We start from the raw sequence: 24,502 nt of genomic DNA, 5'->3' as shown, positions 1-24,502 counted from the left end.
AGCATTCGTTTCGCCTAAGGGGGCGCCATTGTCTAATTTATAACTCGATTGATTTATTCGGTTTTTCCGCGATTTGAGGTATCTCACAAAAGTCCGTTCCGACGAAGCACCTGCATAGCTAGCTGCTTAGATGGACTCAATTGAGCTGATAGAACTTGATATAGACCGAATTAGGCTTTCCGCAGTCACCGGTCTCACTTCAAATCGCCTCCACCCTCGTCGACACAGGCCCCTCCTTCTCGTCCCTCTTTATCGAAAAGCGATCCTCCAACTCCACCGCAGCAGCCTCCTGCGTCAGAGCCTTCTCAATATTAACCTCCGGCGACACCTCCCACCGGCTGCCGGGCACCAACAACGGCGCGTTGGTGAACAGATCATCCATCACCTCCAGCGAGAGACCTTTTGTTTCCGGCAAGAACATGTAGAAGAACAGCGCATTGCCAAAATCACACACGATGAACAGCAGGTAATAGCGCCAGCCGATGCGCTCCAGCGCAATAGGCGTGACCTGGGCGATCATCGTGTTGAATGCGAACGAGACCATGGTCGCCAGCGAGATGCCCTTGGCGCGGGTGGCGGTGTTGAAGATCTCAGCGGGAATGATCCACGACATGGTCCCTGAGGCGCAGAAACAAAAGTTGAAGACCCAGGTGCTGGCAACGATGAAGGCCCAGTGCGCGGCCGTGTTGGTGGAGTCAGGAGGGTACTGCGACAGGAGCGAAGCGCCGATGATAAAGGCAACCCCACAGGCGATGTTGCCTCCGATCTGCAATGGGCGACGGCCCACGCGATCGATGAGGAAGAAGAAGATGAACTGCGCCAGCTCGCCGATGATCGAGTTGATGCCTTGATAGAGAAGGGTTTTTGAGGTCGAGATTCCGATTTGCGCGAAGATGGCTGGGGAGAAGTATTGATGGCGGAGACGCCGGTCCTGAGAGATGGTTAGACGAGATGCTTGAAGGATGAGTGGGATAGAGGCTCACATTTGGCTGGATGCTTGACAGGCACACGCAAGAATGATGCGACGCGTGTTGGAACGGTTAGCAAACAATTCCTTATAGGACTTGGCGGCGTGCTGATGTTCCTCCTCTATTTGCCGCTGAATCAACTCATACTCGGCCCGGACATATGGATCGTCAATGTTACCGTTGGCGTGCAGGCGAGCCAGGTTGTGCAATCCTTCTTCGTGACGATCGTGGTCAATAAGCCAGCGAGGTGACTCGGGGAAGAAGTAGATGCATGAAGCTAGGCCAATAGCAGGAACCAGCTGAAGTGCTAGACTGTCCGGAAGTGTTTTGTTAGGCAATTCCTAGTCTATTGAGGTAGTGTCGCTTACGGAAGTCGCCACTGAACGCTATCGCCAGTATTGGCCCAAGACTTTTCACAACCGTATCCGATCCAAGACGCGGATAATGCACCGATGCCCAGCATGGTTTGCTGAAGTGACCCCAAAATACCTCGGATGCTGGCATGTGCAATCTCTGCCTGGAACATAGGGACAGTTTCGACAAGAATACCTATCCCAAAACCAGCAAAGATGCGTGAGAACAGCAACATGCCAACATTGACGGCTGCTGTTTGGAGGATGCCTCCGATACAGAACAGCACAGATCCCAATACGAGGGTTGCGCGACGACCGAGTGGGTCGGTATAGCCCGCTCCGAGGGCTCCAAAGAATGCACCTGTACAGGATTAACTGCAAGCACATTAGGAGTGGAGGTTTGTGGCTTACCAGCCGTGAACAAGGACACAACTGTTCCGGAGATCACGCTCCCATTATGCGTTAAGAACTTATCGACAAAGGAGTCTGACGCAACGACGGAGGCGATGACACCCAGATCATAACCGTAAAGGAAGGATCCGAAGGCAGCAAAAAGAGCAACCACAAATTGGTAGACCTTCGGTTTCATTTTGTTAATGACCCTGGATTTGATAAAGCTTCGTAAACACTGTGGAGGCCGTGGAGATTGTGGAGAATCCGGGGTATCCCCATCATTATATCCCTCTATCAGCGGGGAAGCCACAGCCATGTCGAGGAAGTTGGGCGCCGCCTCAGCTTGCAGTGATTTTGAGCCATCCGGCAATATTCGCTACGGAGGATTGGTGGGGTTCAAACATGCATCTGGTTATCCCAGCGACTAATCTTTGGACTCATGATGGCTAAGTTACCGGCAGCTTGGATGCCAACCTTGACTCTCGCATGGCTTGTCCTGCTTCGGGCATATTTCCTGCGGAGGCGCGCGTCGCCCAGACCCTGATTTGCGGGCTGCAGTCAAAGCATTTGCGGGGTCGAAATCGATTCGATTTATCCGACCTTCGAGGATCAGAACATGTCGGATAATAATGAGGTATCTTTCGTTCGCAGATTCGAGGGACAGGTGGGATAGTACGGGTTCATAAAGGTTGATGCAGCCTCCGCTCTCGAGTATAGATGCGCGCAGACGAGTCCTGGTATGCATACCAATCATGCAATGTGGAATACACCCCCTTCTGTCAGGCTTCTTGAACTTGAAGCTCTGAGATAATGGTTCTCACTCTCCTAGTAGATGTGATGCTGTAGGGAGCTGCTTGTCAGGACAATCGATGCTTGCTGCTTGATTCATTGTCGCATGTAGGAAAATTTGCAACTGAGGTGAGGAAAATACATGGACGAGAGGCTCCAAAAGTAAGACATGTGCCAGCGTGGACTGAGACCCTTCAAGCTGGTTCAAACCAGCATTGATATTATGATGTGAGGAGACTTGAAACCAAGGCATATCGTCGCTGGGTAAGACTTTCGGGTGAAGATTGTCCGACGGGGCGGGGCCGAAATTGACTTGCCAATTCTAGCAATCAAAGCCATCTGGAGGGTCTGGTCTGTTCCAACTTCCTCCACTCATCATGGATCCCCGCAACATTCCCCACAATCCACAAGCAGACACGGCACACACTCCCCAAAGCTCAAGTCTCGTCGTTTGAATCACCTCTCCGGATTTCCCGACAATCCTTTCCGCTTTATCATCGGTAATACCTCGGGATATGGTCTGACGTTGTTCGACTCACCGAAGTTGCGGGGAAGTGTGGGGGAAGAAGCTATGTCGCCATGCCCACGGCGCACAAGGGCTCCTTCACACCCACACAGCACGATTTCAAGGTTGCACTCCATTCTGCAGATCTCAATCTTTTTCTGGTATGACCCTGGCTCTCCTAAAGCGGGTGAGCTCGGGAGAGAATGGTGCTCGCCCATGACTACAAATACAGGAAAGAACCTACCTAGTCCCACAGTGGAGAGAGTTCCTGCGACTCCGACCTGACAGGACAATCGACCAGGCAGACCTGGTCAATCTGGTTACCATGTTGCTCAAGAATACGATTCTGACCACGGCCTTGGTGGGGAGCCAGTTGGGAGAGGCGTTGGTAGCACACTCCAGCTCGCCACATGCTTCTCCCACCTTGACTGCATCTTTCGAGACTCCAGCCTACCGGTACAGCTCTTTCAGTTATACTCAGCTCACATCGAACCGTTATGCAACACCACTGCCTTCTCCTATCTCCTTTGCTACATCATTCGCTCCACCGTTCAGTGAAGCATCGACCCTCCTGCCCGCAGGTGTCATTTACACTACCTACAGCCTCGAGCCCACCACAACGACTGGTTCTGGGTCGGAAACTGAGTATGACCAGGAAGCATACAATGAGCTCTGGGCTTCGTTATCCTACTCTTCAGGGCCTCCCTTTACAACGACAGTCTCTCCTACCCCGGTTCCAACCAGTGAGTTGGTATTTCCACCTGCTCTGACTCCGTACCTGGCGAACCCGGAAAAGAAGCTTCCCGAAAACTTCATCTGGGGCGTGGCAGGCAGTGCATGGCAGATTGAAGGAGGCCTTCAGCTGGGAGGCCGAGGACCGAGTATTCTAGACACCATCGGAGCACTCCAATCGAACGACAGTGCTAGCGATGCCAATGTGGCCACCATGAACTATTATCTGTACAAACAAGACATTGCGCGACTGGCTGCGCTGGGTGTTCCCTACTACTCCTTTTCCATCTCCTGGAGCCGCATTGTCCCATTTGGAGTGGCTGGATCGCCTGTGAATACCGAGGGCTTGGCTCATTACGACGACGTGATCAACACCTGTCTGGAGTACGGGGTCATCCCTATCGTGACCCTGGTCCATGCCGACTATCCACCATCTGTGGTTGCGGACATGGGCAATTTGACCTCGCACTATCTATACTATGCCAAACAAGTGATGACTCGGTACGCCGATCGGGTACCATACTGGGTCACCTTTAACGAGCCCAACATCTCCGTGGGCAGCGTCGCAAAGTCCTACAGCATTCTCAAGGACATCCTCCTCGCACACGCTGCCGCTTACCACTGGTACAAGGAGACCCTGGGCGGCACGGCTCAAATCACCCTGAAGTTTGCCAACAATCTCGCCCTGCCTCTCGACCCCACAAACAGCACCCACACCACCAGCGCCCAGCGCTATCAGGCCTTCATCCTCGGTATCATGGGCAACCCGCTCCTCCTCGGCGAGCAGATCCCGTCCGAGGTGCTCAGCACACCAAACATCACCATCGACGCGCTGACAGACGAGGAGCTCGCCACGGTGAAGGATACCGTCGACTTCATCTCCATCGACCCATACACCGCGCAGTTTGCCTCTCCGGCGTCCGAGGGCATCGAGGCCTGCGCCGCCAACTCCAGTAACCCGCTCTGGCCGTCCTGCGCCACGCTTACCAACGTCCAGGCCAACGGCTGGCTCATGGGCGAGGCGTCCAACGACTACGCCTACATCGCCCCGCAGTATGTGCGCCAGCAGCTCGGCTATCTCTGGAACACCTTCCGGCCGAAGGGGATCCTGATATCGGAGTACGGCTTCAACCCGTTCGCCGACGCTAACCGCTCGCTCAACGCGCAGCGCTACGATCTCGAGCGCACGCTGTACTATCACTTCTTCCTGCGCGAGGTCATCACGGCCATCCACGAGGATGGCATCAATGTCATCGGTGCGCTGGCGTGGAGTGTCCTCGACAACGACGAGTTCGGCAGCTACGCCAACATGTACGGCCTGCAGACGGTCAACCGCACCGACGGCCGGTTCGAGCGCCAGTACAAGCGGAGCTTCTTCGACTACGTGGACTTCTTCTACCAGCATATTGCATCTTGATGAGCGATGAGTGGGACCAGGCTATCGTGACCTAAACGCAATCGACCACGATGCCCGGCGAGGTGGTTCTTCAGCCAAGGAGGTGCCTTGCTAGCAAGGCATCAATCCATTGATCCCTTTCCCTGAAGATATATAGCGGAAAAGAAACCAAGTCAGAAACAAAAACAGAGAAAATAAAACACATCGCAAACTCATATAGTATCACTCTCGCACGAAACATTGAGTTTAGTAATTATAGACTCGATGGCTCCCAGGCTCTGCCATGCTTCAGTATATCTCTCTCTTAATATCTACAGAAACAGAAATTAATTAGCCCAAAACACCAACCATCCACATCTCCCTCTCCCAAGGCCCAGCCCAAACCCATCTCACGAACAAGCCCGCCTCACCCTCGCCTCAAACAACACATGCCCCCCCTGCTGCCGCTGCAGCTCCTCCTCCCCATAAACCCCACAAACCTCAAACCCACCCCTCTCCAGCAAATCCACCCACTGCGCCCTCGTCCGCTCCAACGCCCCATAGTTACACAACATGATAAAATCCGTCTGCACGGCCATCAACCCCGCGCGCGTCTCGGGCACCACCCCCTCATTGACGAGCAGCACCGAGTCCTCCGCCATCGCGTCGCGCAGCCTCCCCAGAATCTGCAGCGCCTGTCGATCGGGCCAGTCGTGCAGAACCGTGCGCAGGAAGTACGCCCGCGCGTGGCGGGTGGGCTGCTCATCGAAGAAGTTGTGCGGTTGGAGGGTGATGCACCCCGGGAACGTGGTGAATACGGAGGCGGGGATGGAGGAGATGACGGCGGGGAGGTCTTGGAGGATTAGTTTTGGTTGCGTCCGGCGAGAGGGGTGGTCGGGCGAGAAGGGGTTGGATGTTGCTAGTGGTGGTGGTTGTTGTTGTTGTTGGATGGAGAGATGCTGGCACAAGGCTAGGAGGTCTCTGCCCTGGGAGCCGCCGACGTCGACTAGTGTTGCGCGGTTGGGGTCTTCTTCTTCGCTGCTGCTGGTGGTGGTGGTGGCAGGGAAGAGTTTCGATTCGATCGGGTATAGCTCGAACCACTGCTTTGTCGAGCTGCTGCGCCGGAAGTCCAGGGACATGACTGCGTTGAAGGCCTGCTGAAGGTGCGGGTTGGTGCCGAGGTGCTCGAAGAAGGTCTGCGTGGTGCGGTGCGTGTGTTGGAAGGGCCCGTTCGTGGCGTCGTCGGGGCTTTTCCAGGCGGTTTCGGCGAAGTAAGCGGGGAGTTGGGACATTGTTACTAGGGTGTGTGTTCTGTTGAACTTGCATTAGAAGGGTGATTTGAGGGTTAGAGGCAGGGAATTTGGGCGGACGTACGCGTGAATCACGATGGCGGAGAGAGGCGATTGTGAGGTGTATGCTGCAGCCAGAGGTGTGGTTCTGTAGGTTGATAGGGCGAATTCTTCGAAAATGTTGATGGCGGCAAGGAAGCGCATGATGCGGGCTTGGAGGTGGCGTTAGTTTGAGGATGAGGCTAGATGCTAATCTTGGAGGGTGATAACGTACAGACGAGGAGCTCGTCGCCTCCAGTGGACTTGGCTAGCTGGGCTGTGGTGGCCGTGCCTCCTTGTTGTGCGATGGCGTCGAAGAGTCCCAGGTCTACGGCTAGCCGTAATACCATTGCTTGGTGACTCTGTGGTGTGTCAGTCTCGATTCTCATGAATGAATGAATGGGTCACAAACGCACCCCGAAGACAGTCCGAATTGTGAAGTCGATCGGAGTCTCGACTTTGCGATGTAGTTTCTCGATACTCTCGAGGAGTTGCTTTCGCGTGGGCTCGTCAACGGTCTCCAGTGCTGGATAGTTCGCCAGAGAGTTGATAAGATGAAGAAGGTCGGAGTGGCTCATTTTGCTGCTTCACTTGAAGTTTACGACGTTTTGATGGGTGTGTCTTCGTTAGAATGCAGTGGTTACAAATATCCGGGTATCCTTCGTTGGGACAGCGAATATATAGTTTCTCATCTTGAGCCGATCGACGGAGATAAAGCTTAGGTGGCCGGGTAATTCGGGGATACCGAAACTACCCTCTAATCTTATTCACCAACTGTTCAAGCTCGTATGACTCCTGAAGCAAGTGGAGCAGACCCTGGGAGGCTGGGACAGGCATGGAGAGCTATGGTTGTGGAGTTCAGCTAACAAACAAGGCTGAAAATCCCGAGAACTGGGCGCGGAGAATTGCCATGTCCGAAAGCGATGCCGAGGCCGAACCCGGGCCCGAGCCTCACGTTGCGATAAGACAAGCGCTACTGTACAGCCACTCATTGTAGCTTGATTATCGTACTATACTTATGAGCTAGTATATTGCCAATCTTCGATCCTCGTATACGTTGTACTCTGAGGAACAGCTTAGTTCAAGTCTTTGATGACTATCATACTACAATAGATGATTCTATGGGACGAATGTGATTTCCGTGTAAGCTAGATCTGTGCGTTGTGCAAATCCGACAATTTTGATTCAACCCACGATCGGCATATGAAGATTGTAGTAGGCAAGTCCATGGCTCCTAAGACAGAGTCTGCAGGGTACCTACGTCGATAGTATCTACTCTTTTCAAACTGACATAGGTCAAATTATATTATCAACAAAGGAAAAGAATCTCCTCGAGGAGCTGCAAACGACACGAACAGAAGAAACATATCAGGCCAATGCTGGGACCGAGCACTCCTGCTCTATCGTGCAAACGACCCAGACGGGAAAAAATATTGACAGACACAGCCCGCAAATGAGCGCTTGAAAACAATGAGATAATGAACAGGTGAACAGGTGGGGAATTTAACACACTGTGAAAGTAGTAAGTCAAGCGATGAAATGAAGGAAAATCCAGGCGCACCCCAATGCTTATGAAGGACAAGATGGAAATAAGAGAGGGTGATTGAGAAAAACAGGTCTGAAAAAGAACACCAACACGGACCAGTCTAGCTCTGATCCTCGAGGATCCGGCAGAAGGAGCTACCGCATCCTAGCACCCAAAGGAGGGAAAACTTCGTTCATCAACATCACGTCGTCCTAGGCACGTAATCGTTCATCCCACTTCGTTTTGTCATGTCTCTCAAACATTTTTGTACAACAACAGAGGCTCGCCAATGTTTTCGATTTCAGGGATGGTACACTTCAGGTCAAAAGCTTTGGCGAGAACAATCTTGAAAATCTGCAGTCTGGGTCAGTTGAGTACGAACAAATGAAAGTTTTGCGATTGACCTTCTGGACATTGATGCTATGACTGGTGCTACTGAAGATCAGGCTGGCTTTCATTGCCTTGGCGAAGCGCTTGGCCTGTGCGCCGTTAGCAAACGTTTCAAGACTAGGGACCCGCAGTAGCTCACTTGAATGGAAATTTCTTCCTGGTCCTCCCGGGGAAAGTTGACAAAGTGATCATACTTAGTGCCAATCAAAAAGGGAATGGCAGTCTTGTTGAATCCACGGCCTTGGCGATACCACTCCTTGATAGAGTTCAGGGTGCTCTTGCGCGTGAGGTCAAACATGAAAAGAATAGCCACTGCGTCATTACAGACGAGAGGAAGCATGTTGACAAACTCGCGCTGGCCACCAAGATCCCAGATCGAGAATGTGATCTCCGTATTCCGGATCGAGATGGTCTTCTCCATGAAGTTGACACCTTGTCATCCAACATCAGCACGGCTCGCAAATTGGGGGTGAACACGATCTCATCCCCACATACCCAGAGTCTGAATATAATCCTCATCCCAGCTGCCTTCCACATATTTCACCATAAGACTCGTCTTTCCGATCTGAGCATCCCCCACCATCCCCACCTTGATCACCACACTGTTCTTCGCTTGCGACGATGTTTGCTTGTGGCTGACATCCTGTGACGGTTGTGATACGAGACGGTCTGGATGGTTGGAGTGGCCGGAGCTAGGCCTTGAGGAGGAAGGCAATTGCGAGGGATAGTTCGATCGAGGGGCTTCGCCGTCTTGAGAGTGGTAATCTCGGGCGGGGGACTGGAAGTCGTGGGAAGAGTAGTGGGCGCGGGAGTCGCTGCTGTAACCATTTGCGATCATGGTCTCGTCCGCCCCGGCGACCATTCCATGCTGAGTGGGTGTAGGGTGATCCAAGCTCTGCGCCTGCTCCTGCTCGAGCTGGTGGGCGGGCTCGGAGGCACCAGCCATGTTAAATTGTGACGTATCCATAACGCGGAGATGTGTGGATGGAGGTCTGGAGGGTGTTCCTGGATGGCGTGGTTTGGTTAGCGCTGGACGTAAACACGGTCGAGGTCCGGACGGAGACGGTGGAGCGGGGATGCTAAGACCAACCGAATTTGTGGGTGTGAGATCAGAGCGATGTTTGGTCGGAACGCATGTAGTGAAATTCGGTCGCAAAGAATAGGACTGCCGGATTGTCAGACAAATTTGTCAGCGCCATGTTGGCGAGTCAACAATGAGTAGCAAGGGCTGGAAAGTTTTTCAAGGAGGGTCCCTGGAGAGACGGGGGGGAGGGGTATTGTTGATAGAGTGATTAATGAGTGTATGCACCTTATGTTGCGAAGGAGCCCAGGTAATGTGACAGGTGCACTAGCAGCCAAGGCACGCAGCCATGGGACGATAGAGCTTCAAGGAAGGAAACGGTCCAGAAGCAGGGGCCTGACTTTGGGAAGCAACGGAGCAACAAACCAGAGAGATGAAAAGAACAAAATTAGATAAACGCCTTGGATAGAAAAGTAAACAGAGAGAGGGGTGATGGTTAATGGGGAGGAATGAGCTGAGCTGAGCTGAGTTGAGCTAAGAGAATAATTGGTAGCCCCTTGAGGGGGGGGGTGGGTGGGTGGGAGTGGGAGAAGTGGGTGTGGAAGCAAGCGGCAAGAAGGGAAATCGAAGCCTCAGCTCTCGATGGAGGTTGGTCGCTCTCAGTTTCTCAGTGTCTGCCTTCAACCACAGCCGCCGCCCAGCAGAAAAGCGGGCAGCCATTCTCCGATCGCCACTAGTCCGCGATAGGTAAAGTGTGCCTGTCCCGTGAATTTCGCCGCGGCGCAACAGAAAAAAAACTCATGGAAAAAATGTTCTCCGAACCCTAATCAGTCAATTTTCCACCCCCTCCTCTTCCTCTTCCTATCGTCCCGCTGCACGACTGGCTCGTCGACAGCCGTTTCTTTCCTTGGACAATCCCTACACATCAACCTATACACGATGTCGAAGAGATCTGCCGACGCCTCCGACGAGCAGTCCGCCGCGCTCAAGGCCGGCGAGCGCCCGATCATCGAGAACCCCCCCGATGAGATGGGAGAGTTCGAGGACGAGTACGAGGACGAGTTCGAGAGTGAAGATGAGGTTCTTGAGGCCGGTGTGGATGGTCGTCCGGATGCAGAGCGTGAGGAAGAGGAAAGAGGTACGCTACAATCTCTTACTGAACCACTTTGAGCCGCCCAGAAAGTCCTAACAACAGTCGCTCCCCGCAGAAGCCATGGATGTCGACAAGCAGACTTTCATTCCCGGAAGAACGAAGCTCGCCCCCGGAGAAGTTTTGTCGCCCGACCCGACCACGTACGACATGCTTCATACTCTCAGCACACCATGGCCCTGCCTCTCCTTCGATATCATCCGCGACAACCTGGGTGACAACCGCAAGACCTACCCCGCGACCGTCTACGCCGTTGCGGGAACACAAGCGGAGGGCAAGCGCGCCAAGGAGAACGAACTGATGGTTCTCAAGCTGAGCGGACTGAGCAAGATGGAGAAAGATAACGAGACGGACTCTGAGAGCGACTCGGATTCCGACGACGACATGGGCGAAGCCATCCTTGAGCACAAGAGTATCCCTCTCGGATCGACGACCAACCGTATCCGCGCTCACCAGACTCCCAACCAGTCGGGCGATTACTCCAAGCCCCCTCAAACCATCACTGCCACTATGCTCGAGAATTCGCAAGTCGTCATCCATGATGTCACCCCTCATCTCACCAGCTTCGATGTCCCCGGTACTATGCTCCCTCCCTCGGCATCCAAGCCCCTCTCTACCTTGCGCATGCACAAGTCGGAAGGCTACGCCCTTGACTGGTCTCCGTTGCAGCCCCTTGGCAAGCTGTTGACTGGTGACAACGACGGCTTGATCTACGTGACGACTCGTACCGAGGGAGGCGGCTGGGTGACCGACACCCGTCCCTTCACCGGTCACAGATCTTCCGTCGAAGAGCTCCAGTGGTCCCCGAACGAGAAGAACGTCTTCGCCTCCGCCAGCAGTGACGGAACCGTCAAGGTTTGGGATGTTCGGTCTAAGTCGCGTAAGCCTGCCGTTGATGTGCAGGTTTCGAACACCGATGTGAACGTCATGAGCTGGTCAAACCAGACTTTCCATCTGCTCGCAACCGGCGCTGATGACGGTCAGTGGGCCGTCTGGGATCTGAGACATTGGAAGCCCAGCGCTTCCTCCGCCCCGACCAAGGCTTCTCCGGTCGCGTCGTTCGACTTCCACCGCGAGCCTGTCACGAGTATTGAGTGGCACCCCACCGACGACAGTGTTGTCGCAGTCGGTTCTGCTGATAACACCGTTACGTTGTGGGATTTGGCCGTTGAGTTGGATGAAGAGGAGAACCGGGATGCTGCGATGCAAGAGGTTCCCCCGCAGTTGTTGTTCGTTCACTACATGGACTCAGTCAAGGAGGTACACTGGCAGGCCCAGATGCCTGGCACCATCATGGCTACCGGTGGCGGTGGCTTTGGGTAAGTCATGCTTTCTAATGTTCTTTTGAGGGTTGGATGCTAATAATTTGTGCAGTGTCTTCAAGACGATCAGCGTTTAAACGAGGAATACAAAAGTGTGAATTCGACGATAGCATACAGGTAGTTGGGGTTGCGTTTATACCACTTTTTATGACTTTAGTATCTGATGAATTAGAATCAATGATGGTCTTTCTGGTACAATCTCTGGTAGAGACAATCCATGGCAACCATATTGTAGCTCAGTGGTCATGTGACACCCATGAGCGCAGCCTGATGCATATTGCTGCATATCGAGCCAGAAATAGTATATTCATGGCCGATCTTCCACGTTCAGCTACGCCTATCGCCTTTTGCCAGTTGCGCTTCGCGCGGCTTCTCCTGCAACTATTGTAATGCTCGGAAAACCCGGTGATTTGTAACGCCTGCATGTTGACACCTGTTTTCCAACTTAGAGAAAACGCAGTGCAGCAGATCAAAATACATACAGCAAGGGAGGGGCAGGCCTGCGTGTCTTCAGACTTGACAAGCAAGAGATAAGCTATGATCACCGCGAGCTAGATCCACGCTAGGATATTCTCTCATCAAGAGCACTCGTGACTCGGGACACAGATTGGCTTTCCCAGGGTATGATCTTGCGAGCCAGTCAGCGGGGTACTATATCTAAGTGTGAAGAAGGGGTCATTGAGACGAGCTCTGGCGCGCACCAAACTCACGCTACGCTGACCCGTCAATGCCACTGGATCAGGTGGGAGATACGAGGTGAGGAGGAGGGCTTGGCTCGCGTCAAGATGTGGAACGCATTCTCCTGAACTGGCTAGGCGTGAGAGGCCGGGGAAATGCGGGGGGGAGTGACTAAGCCCCAGCACAGGCCATCATCGGTCTCTCCGCATCTCGAAAAGATCAATAACCGACGGCCCTTTCCTCTCGCCAGCAGATCTGTTCTTCTTCACATTTTTCCCTTTGTTTCCCTTAGCCATTCTATCAGCAACCGCTTGCTTTCCTCTCCCTGGTGATTCCCGTTGCCGCTTGTATCCAGTTGCCTGGATGAACCCGACGAACACGCCGATGTCCCTCTTTGCCTACTATACCTTCCCCGCAGCGATCAACGCTCAAGGGCCTCTGCCCCGCAATTGCTTGCCATGAGAATTGGAAGGGGATGTGAACGTTGTCGTCTGCGTCATATAAGATGTACTACCCGCGCTGGGGCGTCTTCGTGTAACGCCTGCACTCGCCTGGGGCGAGCTTGTCGCTTAGATCCGCCTTTTCGCTTCAAATCTGTTCGTCATGTATACCAGAAGAGCAATGGCACGGCATCCAAGTTTGAGCTGGTCTGGGACTCCCAGCAGACTTGGGTGAAGGTTCCTCACTCGTGTATGTGCTTGCCCTTTTGCTTATTCGCACATCCATTTCTCGCAGTACTGATTTTGCCTCAGTGACCTTCGTGCATGAATCATCTGACGACTCTGATGATGACAATACAAGCGACATTCCACCGGTCCGTCAGGGGGATGACCATGTCCCCTCAGATGAGACGCCGCAAGACATCCCACAGTGCTATACTGTATTCTCCCATCTACCCTTCCCAGAGATTATGTATTCACAGGATGAGAGCCTACGAGAACATCATCATGTCGATACTCCAGCACAAAACCCCACGACGCCCCCAATCACTGAAGTCCAACAATTTCCCGGCAAATCCTCAAGCCTGTCACCCCAAGTTATCCCCATACTCTCTCCGATAGCATCCGCAAGTACTTGGACGAGCGCAGCATCGCCGCTGAGTGTGGTCAGCCCCAGACAAGGCAGCTCGTCGTCACTTTCACCTCGCGAAGCCCACCTTCTCCGTCTCTTTATCCAGAAGCTTGCGCCATGGGTATGCTCAACCAAGTTTCCTTTCGCTCCATCATCTTCACTTTGCATGGAAGCTAACATTTTTCAGGCCGATATCTGCGACCTCCGTTCTCACTTCGGGACCGAGGTCCCTCGCCGCGCTCTCCGATATCCGATGGTTCTCAAAGCTGTCCTCGCCCTTGCAGCTCGACATGACGCCATTGTAAAAGGAGCCAGTGATTGGGAAGCATCAGAGTACCACGGCCAATGCCTCGAACTCCTGATCGCAGCTCTTGCCCTTCCAGAAGAGACCTACGATGACAACCTCCTCTTCACGGTTGTGATCCTACGGATGTACGAAGAGCTCGAGCTTGCGACCGACGAGAAGTGCCACTGGGTCGGATCCAATCGACTTCTCAATCGGATGTCTGATTCTGCGTCCTCAGGCGGGCTCGCTGAAGCCGTGAGCTGGCAGTTCCTTCGCCAGGCCATTTACGCCTGCGTCGTGCAGCACCAACCGATGCAACTCAACTTGGCGAACTATGAGCGTTCCGTTGTTTTCCGGCGGCGCGATGACGCTTCCTATGCGAATGTCATTATCTTCTACTGCGCCAAGATCTTGCGGCTGTGGTCAGGCTCGCATTCTGTTGACGAGACGGAGTGGCAGCATCTGGTCGACAGCGTGGAGCAATGGTACCACGCGCGACCGGTCAGCTGGCAGCCACTCCAGTACAAGGATGCAAATCCGAACGAGAATCGCCCGTTTCCTGAGATGTGGATGATCTCGCCGCAGGCAGGTAGGTTTGCCAACGACCTGCCATTGTCCTCTATGTCTGAGACGAGAAGCCTGGCTGACCTTTGATTTCAAACTTCTAGCTGTGGGACTGCAATATTATCATACGGCGTGCATATTTCTGAGTGCTTCCGACCGACACTGGAGTGTAGTCAGTGACTACGAGCTTGCACGACTCAAGCGCGTAGAAGAGGTTCGTGATTCTTTTCGTTATCATCCTTCTTCGTTCTCCCTCATCCCTCATCGTTCTCTCCTGTCGTTCTCCCTCGTTATTCTCTCTCGTCGTTCCTCTCGTCGTACCTTTTGTCGTTCTCCTGCATCTATCCCTGTCTGCCCTGCAAATCAAATAACCTCCGCATTCTAAACAGAGAACAATCTCCTCCCACCTCGTCAAGGTCATCGGCCTCTCGATGTCCAACGAAACTGTGGAAAACGCATACTTCATGGCCTGCCATCTTCTCCATCGCTGTACGCTTCATTCCCGCACTCCTCTTTCGCCTTTCTTACTAACTCCCCTCTTCGCCACAGACGGATACTGTCTCCGCCACGCAGCCGAACAACAAGGCTCCCTGGAATTCCTGCGCCGCATGGAGAAGAACGTAGGCTGGCGCACGGGCTGGGTGATCCGCGAGCTCGAGACCCAGTGGAAAGAACTCCAAACATTAGATACCACCTGGGGAGACGGATAGGCGTACGGACGGTCGGTCGGGAGGCGTTTTGCAATGCCTTTCTTTTTCTTTGGGTGTATATATAGCGACGACTCTTACTTTCACAACTTCATGACGACATGACTAGTACCTTATCGCTTGCCAGCGGTGTCTGGAGATCACGAAAAGAAGTCAGCCCATGGTAGAACGGTAGAGCGGGAACTAAATAGTTACTCGTACGGATCCTCCATGCTTTGGCTGAATTGCGAACCCACCGATTATCTTACTCCTCTTCTCCGCAGCCACGATGGAAATTCCACCTTTCGCCCAGCCGTTCCACTCTCTGCTACCGGAAAGACAACACCCGACACAAAGCCTCCCGTTCATAGTCATCCCTGCGTACGCCTCTGCCTTCAACAACATTGTGGTATCATGTTCCTCCACGCTTCAAGGAATCTTTATCTTTCTCTCTCGGTCGTTCGTTTGCTCATCCGTCCATCCGTCCGTTCGTTCTCAACTGCCGACTCCTCGTTAGAAGTGAATTGTAACCTTCGTCTCGTAGACCGAGCGTATGATCTGCATCCAGGAAAAGGAACTTAGCCTGAGCTCGCGCCAAAGCTTGAGTGGAGTCACAACGTACCTTTCGTTTTCGATCGCGGATGTCCGCCCAAGAGGCAGTTAGTCAGACTTGTTCTACATACTCAGAAGGATGGAGATTGCAAGAAGAAAAGTGAGAAGTTCCGATTCAAATTCTAATCAACATGTAGCACACACATCTTCGGACCACAAAGAAAAGGAGAAACGCTATCAGAACATTGAACCCTTGCAACCACCAGCGCCCGCGACCTCCATCAAGAACGCGAGAACAGCAACATCACCGAACAGAAAGCCAAACAAGAAAAGGTGAGTAGAGCGGCCCCCATCAGAGCAGTAGCAGAGCCCGAGCCTACAATCCCAACCACAAGGCAAGTAACCTGCCGGCATCGGTCTTCTCGCCGAGGAAAGCTTCAGCATCCAAGGTTGCACGCAAATCCGAGCCTACAACCCCACCACTCAAGACAAGGAACCGGCCGCAGCCAGTCACCTCATCAGGGGGCAGAATCAGCATCCAAGATTGCAAGCAAGCCCGAGCCTACAATTCCACCACGCAAGGTAAGCGACCAGTCGGAACTGGTCGCCTCGCCAGAGGGTAGAATCAGCGTCCAAGGTTGCAACAAAAGTGAGTCTCATCATCGGGGTACAGGAGAAAAGGAAAAACAAGAGAAAAACAAAAGGAGAACAAACGAAAGACAAAGGAAAAACAAAAGGAAAAGAGCCAGCAACCCACGAACTAGGCAAGCCTCCTCAGATCTGAAGCAAGTATGTTCAGTGGCTGTCTTTCGCAAAGCGAAGAACAGCATTTGAACTTCATATGCTCGACGGCAAAAACTGCATCAGTGCAACCTAGAATTTGCAACGAGAGGCAGTAGAAGCCAATATCATCATTGGGAATGTGTGTAAAAGGAAAAGTAAAAGCCAACAACCCACAAACTAGGCACGCCTCCTCAGATCAAGCAAAGGTGCACCTTTGCAAGTAGGTCAGTACTGTGTCAAAGCAGCCTAGAGTCTGCAGTGAGAGACAGTAAAGCCAACATCATCATTGGGAATGGTCAAGAAAAAGAGTGGTAAGGGCAGAGAAGATAGGGGAAGGCGGAGGTGAGAAGGGGGAACCAGGCAGGCCTCCTCAGATCCAGCAAGGTTGGTGTTACCATTGCAAGAAGGTCAATACTGCATCAAAGCAACCTGGAATTTGCAGTGAGGGGCAGTGAAAACCAAGATCATCATTGGGACTGGTCAAGAAAAAGAGTGTGTGGGTTGAAAGCACTGAAATTCCGCGCTTTCAGAAAGGGTTCCAAAGATTGAAAACATCTCGACTTCTCCATCCACGCTCGATGAGTGAGGACTTCACAGAAGGAAGAGATGAGAAAGGAAAGGGGGCTACAAGGACTGGGAAAAGATGAGTAGCGAGGATGTGAAGCTGGTCGTCTGGTTTTTCAACGAAGACGTCGCCTGCTCCCAGAGCCTCGAGACCCGGTGTGCTCTGCGTCCGTCTAGGGTGGAAGGTAATCGACACTGGTGTTGGCCAGCGAGGGTACATAGCGCCAGCCCACCCGGACGCAGAGTTGAGAGAGGAAGAAGGAAAGGGGAGGAAGGGTAAGGAAGGAATGGAAAGGTTGGAGAAGAGAAGAGAGAGAGAGAGAGAGGAAGGAAGGAAGAAGAAGGAGGGAGGAGGAGGAGGGGGTATTTAGTTTTTCGAAAGAGAGAGAAGTGTGATCTGGGCGGCTGGAATCACACAAGTTAATGGTCAACAAGACCACTAGGCAGCTGATATGAAACACTTGATATCAAAAAGAAGGGTCAAGCAACGATCTGGTTGGCCGGTAAGCGAGCGGCTGCCTGGAGCTTCTAAGTGAATATAACATATTTCACGGATTCAGGTAGAAGAAGGATAAGGATCCAGCGTGATCCGGTGGCCTGATTGGCTGGTATGTTTAATTTGATATCAAAAAGGTGATCCTACGTCGAACGAAGGTCTGGCTGGCTGATAAGCGAGTGGCTGCCTGGAGCAGAATTTGATATAACACATTTCACGGAGTCACGTAGAAGGATCCAAGAACAAACATGACATGAATGATCGGTGGTAGGGGGCCTGGGGGTGTATCTCGGTTGTTGGCAGTAGAATATGGGAAGAGATAGGCCTCGAGCGATGCACAAATGAATCCACGTATACCAAAGAAGTTCTCTGCCGCGAGAAGAAACGTAGTATCTGCAGTGTAGTGCATACTCGAGGTGTCTTCTCTTGTTTCTCCACAAGGGATCTAAGAAGAGCGAGTATCATATGGCTATACACTCGAGAGCAAGTGCAAACAGCGTACCAAATGATATGCAACACCTCTCCGGCCTACAGCCAGGTTTATCTACACAACGAAGCCTCAGGACCTTGACACCATGCCCACATTCAGAAAGGCAAAAATTCATTCTTTTCCTCGTCGTCATTGCAAGCACCGAAAGCTGTCAACCTCTTCTATAGGTGCACTTGTAGGAAAGGAACCTGAGCAACGCACGCCCACCGCGAAGGAAACGAGATACACGCAGCTCTCTATCGAGGACTCTTCATCTACTCTGATGCTAGCTATAATGAATCCAGCACCTGAAAGTTGATAAGAATTTCTAGCTTTGATACGCATCGAGAGAGCTGACTCGTACGTGGCTACAGTGTCAAAACACCTCGCGAGGTCCAGATCGCAAATCTGCCGAAACGAACGAGCCACATTGCGCCGACCGCGAGAACCCATCCAAACAAATGAGAACTAGACTTGATTGAAAAGGGGAAAGCGAAGGTGGGAGGCTACACGCTTCTGCAGACTGATTTCCCCTCGCGATATCCAAATCGCGGATCCACCGATCCAACGAATCGCGCCTCTACACCACCACAAACCAAGCGACCCTTCGTCAACCGCATGAAACAACCTCGTCAAACAGAGACCTCAGTCATGAGCATATTAAGCAAGCAAGTATAGGAGGCTACACAGTCCCAAAAGCTGGTTCCATTGCTGATCCGTCCATGTATACTCCAGAACGAACCTCGAGATAAAGTTGTGGCATCAGGGACCAGCCCCCGATCCGACCCGCCGGACAGGGCAAGCTCATCCGCCAGCCGGCTTGGCTTGCATCAGCCAGCATCCTTCCACCGACCGACCCCCCGTTGCGAATCGCATGCACAGGCGCCCGAATCTCGATTGTATGTAAAGTGCAGTACAAACTCATCTTCATAATTATATGCAGCTAACGAACACACGCTAGAAGAGACAGCATCAATCTGACGACCGCAACCGAACGAATCCCAACCCACGCAGACGATGCCGACAATCCACCTTCCGATCGGACGGCACCACTCCTACCCTTTATAAATGCTACTACTCAGTAGTATCCCCAGAAGAAACGAGGCGAAGCACACAGCCCAGCCACGAAAAGAACCAAAAGCGTCGAAGCGATCAACCCATTCTCCATTCGCAGAACCCCAAGCTCCCCATATTTCTTCTACGGCGCAAATCCACAAAACCAACACCTGACTCGCGAAAAACTCTGGTGCCTGAACAAGCACAAGAAGAATGTCCAGCACAGATAAAAATAGAACAGCATACCCCCGATGCACGAGCCGCACAGCAAATCAGATGCTTTTTCCCCGCCCCTTCGGCGGTGCTACACTACCTTACCCAATAAGTCAATCCAGTAACTTAAGTGATTAGATCTAAGTCCGAGCTCTAACCCGGTTTTTAAACTGAAATCTTCGGCGATAAAGGTGTGCGGTCTACACCACACAGTATGGAAACCTAAACCCTAGACGACCTACGCTAACTACACAAGTAGAAAACTCCGCTCAAGTGGAGGTCCTGGTTGGAATCAGTCCACGCTCCAGATAAAAAAGTGGGGATCGGTACTGCAGCACTGCAGCAAAAGAGGCAGTGTTCGGAGATACTTGGTTTGGATACTTTTCCCACTGTGCCAAAGTGACAGGGATTCTCTCTCTGCCGCTATGTTTGCAATGCAGTTTGGCCCAGTGCGTTGGCCTACATCCATCCCCTTCCAAAGAAATCTGGGCAGTCATGAGCATGACACAATCTCTTTTTCCCCTCCCAAATTCTGCATGGAAATCTGATCAACCACGGCAACTATCACCGTACCGGTAGTTCCGACGGACTCTCCACCATAAAGGGCCGGCATACCCACCACTGGCAGCCCACAAGGAGAGGGTCTCGGCAAAAATGAAAAACAAACCATCGAAAACACGGACCGAAATCCAGAAAAAGAAAACAAAGAAGACTAGCCTATAGTAGCGACGAAGTATCCCCGAAAGTATCCTAGTTGAACCCTGCAGTAGGAGATTTAGGCTGTCATATTTCTCTGCCGTTTCTTTGCATTCTGCTGGAGGCTTGGAGCTACTACTTAACCTCTGGCTGTCCCCGCTTCGGAGCTAAGGGTGATTGACTGCCTCGATGGGACGGATTGCTGGACACCTGATCCAAGCACCGAGACTTCAAAAACAATTAATAAATGTCCCAATGATTGGATCCGCGACCCAGAGAAATTGATTCTATTTCGTGAGCCATCGCCTGGACTTCACGAACTGACTGGACTCCCAAATATGAAAGCCGTGTCCGTGTTCTTATACCTGCTATGCCTGGTATCTCCGCCCGTCGCGGCTGATTCGGATTCCAATACCAACTGTGAGTTTTGCGCCGGTCATCACTCCCTATACACTATGCTCTATCCTCTATCCTCTATCGTGATCGCATTATACATACACTCCATCAAGATCGAGTGCTCACAGGTAAAATGAAAAGGTACCTCCAGCACAACAATAACCTCGCAGGCCGATGCCGATAACCGTCTCTCCTCCTGCTCCACCATCCATGGCACCTTGACCATCTCCCCGTCCGTTACCGGCACCATCACCCTCAAACAGCTTGAGACGCTTAACGCAGGTCTAACCATTCAAAATACCTCCGCGCTGACGGCTTTCTCCGCGGCGAACCTCGAAACCCTCAACGGACAGTTTTCCATCAAGAATAATGCTCAGTTGAGCACCTTGACCTTTTCCAATTTGCAAACGGTCAGCGGAGAGCTGGATGTCGAGGAAAACTCCCAGCTCAGAGATTTGGTGTTGGATGATTTGCAGTATGTGAACGGAGCGTTGATCCTGAGTGGGAAATTTGATCAGTGAGTATCCCTCTTTTGTTTCCCCTGGTTTCCATCGCGTTCAAGATAGGTTAGACCATATATTGCAATCGGAACGGGGCTGACTCTCACAATGCAAAAGGATATCATTTAGCGATCTCAAGCATGTCAATGGCAAGACGAATATCCGGTCGCGCGGTGGATCATTTCGCTGCTCGAGTTTGGCTTCCCTCCGGAGTGAGGATGGTGACGACGATGACGATGACGACCACAACAATAACAGCAACAGCAATGGCGTGTTCAGGGGATCTTATAGCTGCTCCGACGGCTCCAGCAGCGGGCTAACTTCGGGAGCCAAAGCGGGCATTGCGATCGGCGTGATCGTGCTTGTTCTGCTGATTTTCCTCCTAGTGTGGGTATTGATGCGTCGGAACCGATCAAGGCGCAAACGACGTAACGCGGCCCAAGACGAGGGCAAATCTGGATACACGGCTGTTGGAGTAGGGTTGTCGCATGATCGCAGGATCTCAAATATGGAGGAGAAACTGAAACCTCGAGTGTCGGAACCGCATGAGCCTGAACAGACGATCAACCTGAATAACATCCCACGGAAACCACTCTCGCCGCCTCCACCATCGTTATCGACCGACGCACGTCGCACACTTTCAACAATCTCGCCGTCTTCTCCCCCGGTACCGGCTACTTTGATTCCCGGCACAGAAAGCTCGTCCAGCTCTGTTCCGACGTCTGATGACCAAAACGCATTGTTCCTGCATGCCATCCCCCGACGGAGGCCATCTGAAACGGACGTCCCGTTATTGGATAGTGGGAACGTGTATGAAGTACCGGCCAGTCCGGTCGCGCATAGAGGATTGTATGAGTTGGACGCTGGGCCTGTGCGAGGGACGCACCAGCAACCAATCAACCACGAGTAATCAACTCATTGTCGCGTATGACGGCGCGTCACGAAGCATGATTGACGAGACTTCCGGAAACTGCTGGTCAGCACGGCCCAACAAATATACCCTGAGATAGCGAACATAACAAACAGCAGTCTATCATCTAACTGTACAATTAGATTGCAATTGAGAAATCGTAGCCAGACCGACTTGGGGTAACCTGAAATGTCCCCAATCATGATAGTATACATCATGCATTAAACGCTTAGAACCAGATTCGTCCATTATGATTAGAACGACGGCCCCAATGTGGAGCCCGGGTTCGCTCGCACTGCCTGCAGTGTCTCGCCCGAGGCCAACGGCCCACACCATCCGTACGCGTCGCACCGGCATTGTTCGTATCGAGGACAACTAATTTTCAGGTCAGTCCCTCTGGGCCGCTGCAAACAAACCACTATCACGCCCGCGCGACCGTCACTCACTATATCTCATCCATGCCGAAGATGATGTGCCAGATCTTCTCGTATACCCATCCCACGCCAAAGCTGTCTGTCAATTCCGTCTCGTCGGCCCACCGCAACATGCGCTCGTAGTCCGATCGGGGTCGTTCGAGGATCCGCTGGCGGCTGACAGCGAATTGGCCACAGCAGACATTGCCAATGTGCTCCGGAACCTTCTTCGCAGGGACATTGAGAAGCGTCTGGTAGACCTGGGGAAAGAATGCGCGAATGTCATCGTTCTCGATATCGATCTGCGTGGGGCTCCACGGGTGGACGCTCGTCGGGCAGCCGGGGTCGTGCTCGCAGCGCAGATTGACATAACCTTGCGCGTCGACGGCCTCTAAGCGGAGGTTTCGCAGTGCCGGTCCAGTGTGGGGGCCGAAAAGGTCATTGTGCCATTGATCGTAGTTAGAGTGGATGAAGATCGTGTATTTCGGTAATTGGTTGTAGAACTCGACGATGAAGGAGAGATAGGCGGTAGCCTCGCGACCGCGGATGGTGTAAGGAACTAGGAGATTTGGCGCGGGTTCGACGTCGGTGCTGTAGATGAATGGGATTGTTCCGCTGCGGGAGGATTGCCGACGTCAGCCAAATGAACAGAAAGCACAATGAAGGAATTTTTCGTGATCCCGGGGGTGGCGCGCCATACTGGTCGTTGCAGTAATCCAAAAGCCAAGTTAAGTCCTCCGCCCGCGTCGCAGCCAATACTAAGCCAATCTCGCTGGTCGCATTGTTGTACGTCTTGGTGATTTCCGATAACTGCTCGTGAATCGGGTTGAAGTATTCTTCTACTGTGGTGGTTGATTTGCGTGCGGTTAACCTGGTGTCCCGGAGAAAGAGGCCGGGGCGGAGGTAGGTCCGAACGATGACATACCTGGTTGAGGGTCGTAAGAATCGCCGCCGCAGATGAGCCATGAGAGAACGGAGGTGACCAGCAGCGCCAAAATTCCGAGTGCGGCGGTGCGGCGGGCAGGCCAGCGAAATAGCCGCCTCTTCGACATTGAGAGGAAAGGGGAGGGGAGAGGGGGAGGGGATTCACCTCTCGCGAGGTTTGGAGGCGAGCGACGCAAGGACGGACAGGGACTCAAGAAGACAGAGAGATAGGAGAGGAGGGGAGAGGAGAGGAGGAAAGGGGAGCGGGAAGAAGAAGGGAGGAGAAGAGGAAGGAGGGAAAGGAAAGAACAGCCGACGGACGACCAGATGAATTGCCTTGTCTTGTTCAGGACAATCGAATTATAACTAAACTAATTGTTAACTGGAAGCCCTGAGGTAATGAAGTCAATGGCAGCGGGCATTTTGCAAGCCCACAGGACAAATCAAGACGAATAATATGAGAGCAGTGGGAGAGGCTCAGGCCGGACCTGGAAGTGCAGCAGTGCTAGACGGTGCTAGACTCATCAAGGGCACAAACAGCACTCCAAGCACCCTAAATCAGTCCCGAATCAGTACGCCATGGCCCTTTTCCACGTAAGGGGCATGGGACACTAAACTGCAACTGGTCAAAATCAGTCAGTCCCGGGCCACTCAATCGCCAGGATCTGGATTCCGGTGGGACTCGCCAAGTTCTCGCCCCATGGCTGGCCACTTCGGCACTATTCCGGCTTGGACCATAGGTAGTTAGCCCTCCTTATCATCTGCATGCGATTGTCTTCCCACTCCAGTCTGGAGGTCCAGCCTCCGCGAACGGGCGCATTGTGGGTGATAGCCCGACGGAGAGATAGTCCACTGCTATTTTGGTCCCCCTCGAATGACTTTCAATCAAGCTTACACAAGATCATCAGCCGGTTGAGGTGCCCGCCACTGTCTTCCAATTCTGCCCGCCAAGAACCCACTCGTCATGAGTGTACGTCACCCTGCGAAACCACCGACATGAATACTTGACGGGTCAATTGGCGACCACCCTGTTTTGTATGGCAATGCATGCCACATCTCGCATAGATTTGTCGGGATTCAGCACGGCGCACAGTATGATCGGCAGCATGCAGGCGATAATTCCCGCCGTCAATCTCCGCCGACGTACACAACACTATGTTTATCGGCTATCTCGTGCAAACCGTCCTCACATGCTGCTTTCGTCCACCGCCAGAGTCAACATTCCGCGCCACCCTGTTTGTTGACAGCGTACACGCGTCTTCCAGCAGCGACAACGTCTCTGCTCCTGAGGTGACGTGACGACTTTCGTCCAGGAAATTTTCTTGGGGACTCTATTGTAAATTTATGGATGGGTATGGAGTACGCCTCTGGTCCAAGCCCACTCGGGAGATTGA

At 52.7% G+C, this 24,502-nt stretch overlaps 8 protein-coding genes across 8 annotated transcripts; 4 read left to right on the top strand and 4 right to left on the bottom strand.

The window, feature by feature from the left end:
* Positions 1-199: 199 nt before the first annotated feature.
* ASPACDRAFT_41032 (sugar porter family MFS transporter) lies at positions 200-1,910 on the bottom strand (the record flags this gene model as incomplete). The annotated part of the gene is made up of 5 exons (XM_020200871.1): positions 200-931; positions 984-996; positions 1,050-1,280; positions 1,337-1,682; positions 1,733-1,910. The coding sequence occupies 5 exons, from the start codon at positions 1,908-1,910 to the stop codon at positions 200-202; spliced, it is 1,500 nt and encodes a 499-aa protein (XP_020058552.1).
* Positions 1,911-3,333: 1,423 nt separating this feature from the next.
* On the top strand, positions 3,334-5,157 carry ASPACDRAFT_50875 (glycoside hydrolase family 1 protein; the record flags this gene model as incomplete). The annotated part of the gene is made up of 2 exons (XM_020202409.1): positions 3,334-3,396; positions 3,451-5,157. The coding sequence occupies 2 exons, from the start codon at positions 3,334-3,336 to the stop codon at positions 5,155-5,157; spliced, it is 1,770 nt and encodes a 589-aa protein (XP_020058551.1).
* A 239-nt stretch (positions 5,158-5,396) lies between these two features.
* On the bottom strand, positions 5,397-7,198 carry ASPACDRAFT_114923 (uncharacterized protein). Its single transcript, XM_020195853.1, has 4 exons — positions 6,860-7,198; positions 6,679-6,805; positions 6,490-6,616; positions 5,397-6,426 (listed from the first exon to the last, which is right to left on the bottom strand). Exons 1-4 carry the CDS (start codon positions 7,019-7,021, stop codon positions 5,526-5,528), a joined length of 1,317 nt encoding a protein of 438 aa, XP_020058550.1. The 5' UTR covers positions 7,022-7,198; the 3' UTR covers positions 5,397-5,525.
* Positions 7,199-7,738: 540 nt separating this feature from the next.
* Positions 7,739-9,304, bottom strand: ASPACDRAFT_1886572 (Spg1/Tem1 GTP-binding protein; the record flags this gene model as incomplete). The annotated part of the gene is made up of 4 exons (XM_020198430.1): positions 7,739-8,322; positions 8,373-8,447; positions 8,498-8,790; positions 8,854-9,304. The coding sequence occupies 4 exons, from the start codon at positions 9,302-9,304 to the stop codon at positions 8,224-8,226; spliced, it is 918 nt and encodes a 305-aa protein (XP_020058549.1). The 3' UTR covers positions 7,739-8,223.
* Positions 9,305-10,185: 881 nt separating this feature from the next.
* Positions 10,186-12,094, top strand: ASPACDRAFT_114918 (ribosome biosynthesis protein RRB1). Its single transcript, XM_020195852.1, has 3 exons — positions 10,186-10,517; positions 10,588-11,848; positions 11,904-12,094. The coding sequence occupies exons 1-3, from the start codon at positions 10,319-10,321 to the stop codon at positions 11,926-11,928; spliced, it is 1,485 nt and encodes a 494-aa protein (XP_020058548.1). The 5' UTR covers positions 10,186-10,318; the 3' UTR covers positions 11,929-12,094.
* A 670-nt stretch (positions 12,095-12,764) lies between these two features.
* On the top strand, positions 12,765-15,282 carry ASPACDRAFT_1886570 (uncharacterized protein). Its single transcript, XM_020198429.1, has 6 exons — positions 12,765-13,219; positions 13,282-13,721; positions 13,788-14,475; positions 14,555-14,664; positions 14,840-14,939; positions 15,000-15,282. Exons 1-6 carry the CDS (start codon positions 12,988-12,990, stop codon positions 15,158-15,160), a joined length of 1,731 nt encoding a protein of 576 aa, XP_020058547.1. The 5' UTR covers positions 12,765-12,987; the 3' UTR covers positions 15,161-15,282.
* A 5,021-nt stretch (positions 15,283-20,303) lies between these two features.
* On the top strand, positions 20,304-21,771 carry ASPACDRAFT_41026 (putative GPI-anchored cell wall protein Pst1; the record flags this gene model as incomplete). The annotated part of the gene is made up of 3 exons (XM_020200870.1): positions 20,304-20,385; positions 20,503-20,878; positions 20,979-21,771. The coding sequence occupies 3 exons, from the start codon at positions 20,304-20,306 to the stop codon at positions 21,769-21,771; spliced, it is 1,251 nt and encodes a 416-aa protein (XP_020058546.1).
* Positions 21,772-22,025: 254 nt separating this feature from the next.
* On the bottom strand, positions 22,026-23,236 carry ASPACDRAFT_41025 (DUF3431 domain-containing protein; the record flags this gene model as incomplete). The annotated part of the gene is made up of 4 exons (XM_020200869.1): positions 22,026-22,146; positions 22,218-22,799; positions 22,885-23,026; positions 23,110-23,236. 4 exons carry the CDS (start codon positions 23,234-23,236, stop codon positions 22,026-22,028), a joined length of 972 nt encoding a protein of 323 aa, XP_020058545.1.
* Positions 23,237-24,502: the final 1,266 nt, after the last annotated feature.

Source organism: Aspergillus aculeatus, assembly GCF_001890905.1.
Source record: "Aspergillus aculeatus ATCC 16872 unplaced genomic scaffold ASPACscaffold_4, whole genome shotgun sequence".
NCBI lineage: Eukaryota > Fungi > Ascomycota > Eurotiomycetes > Eurotiales > Aspergillaceae > Aspergillus > Aspergillus aculeatus.
Note: the sequence above shows the minus strand (reverse complement) of the source record. Positions and strands in the feature narration are given on the sequence as shown.

Excerpts from the sequence above, each read along its gene's own strand:
- ASPACDRAFT_114918 (XM_020195852.1), top strand. The coding sequence starts at position 10,319 with ATGTCGAAGAGATCTGCCGACGCCTCCGACGAGCAGTCCGCCGCGCTC. Across the intron at positions 10,518-10,587 it reads GCGTGAGGAAGAGGAAAGAG|AAGCCATGGATGTCGACAAG; the intron begins GTACGCTACAAT and ends CGCTCCCCGCAG. Across the intron at positions 11,849-11,903 it reads ACCGGTGGCGGTGGCTTTGG|TGTCTTCAAGACGATCAGCG; the intron begins GTAAGTCATGCT and ends TAATTTGTGCAG.
- ASPACDRAFT_114923 (XM_020195853.1), bottom strand. The coding sequence starts at position 7,021 with ATGAGCCACTCCGACCTTCTTCATCTTATCAACTCTCTGGCGAACTAT. Across the intron at positions 6,806-6,859 it reads CAATTCGGACTGTCTTCGGG|AGTCACCAAGCAATGGTATT; the intron begins GTGCGTTTGTGA and ends GACACACCACAG. Across the intron at positions 6,617-6,678 it reads AGGCGACGAGCTCCTCGTCT|CCCGCATCATGCGCTTCCTT; the intron begins GTACGTTATCAC and ends GCCACCTCCAAG.
- ASPACDRAFT_1886570 (XM_020198429.1), top strand. The coding sequence starts at position 12,988 with ATGAGAATTGGAAGGGGATGTGAACGTTGTCGTCTGCGTCATATAAGA. Across the intron at positions 13,220-13,281 it reads GGTGAAGGTTCCTCACTCGT|TGACCTTCGTGCATGAATCA; the intron begins GTATGTGCTTGC and ends ATTTTGCCTCAG. Across the intron at positions 14,940-14,999 it reads CTGCCATCTTCTCCATCGCT|ACGGATACTGTCTCCGCCAC; the intron begins GTACGCTTCATT and ends TCTTCGCCACAG.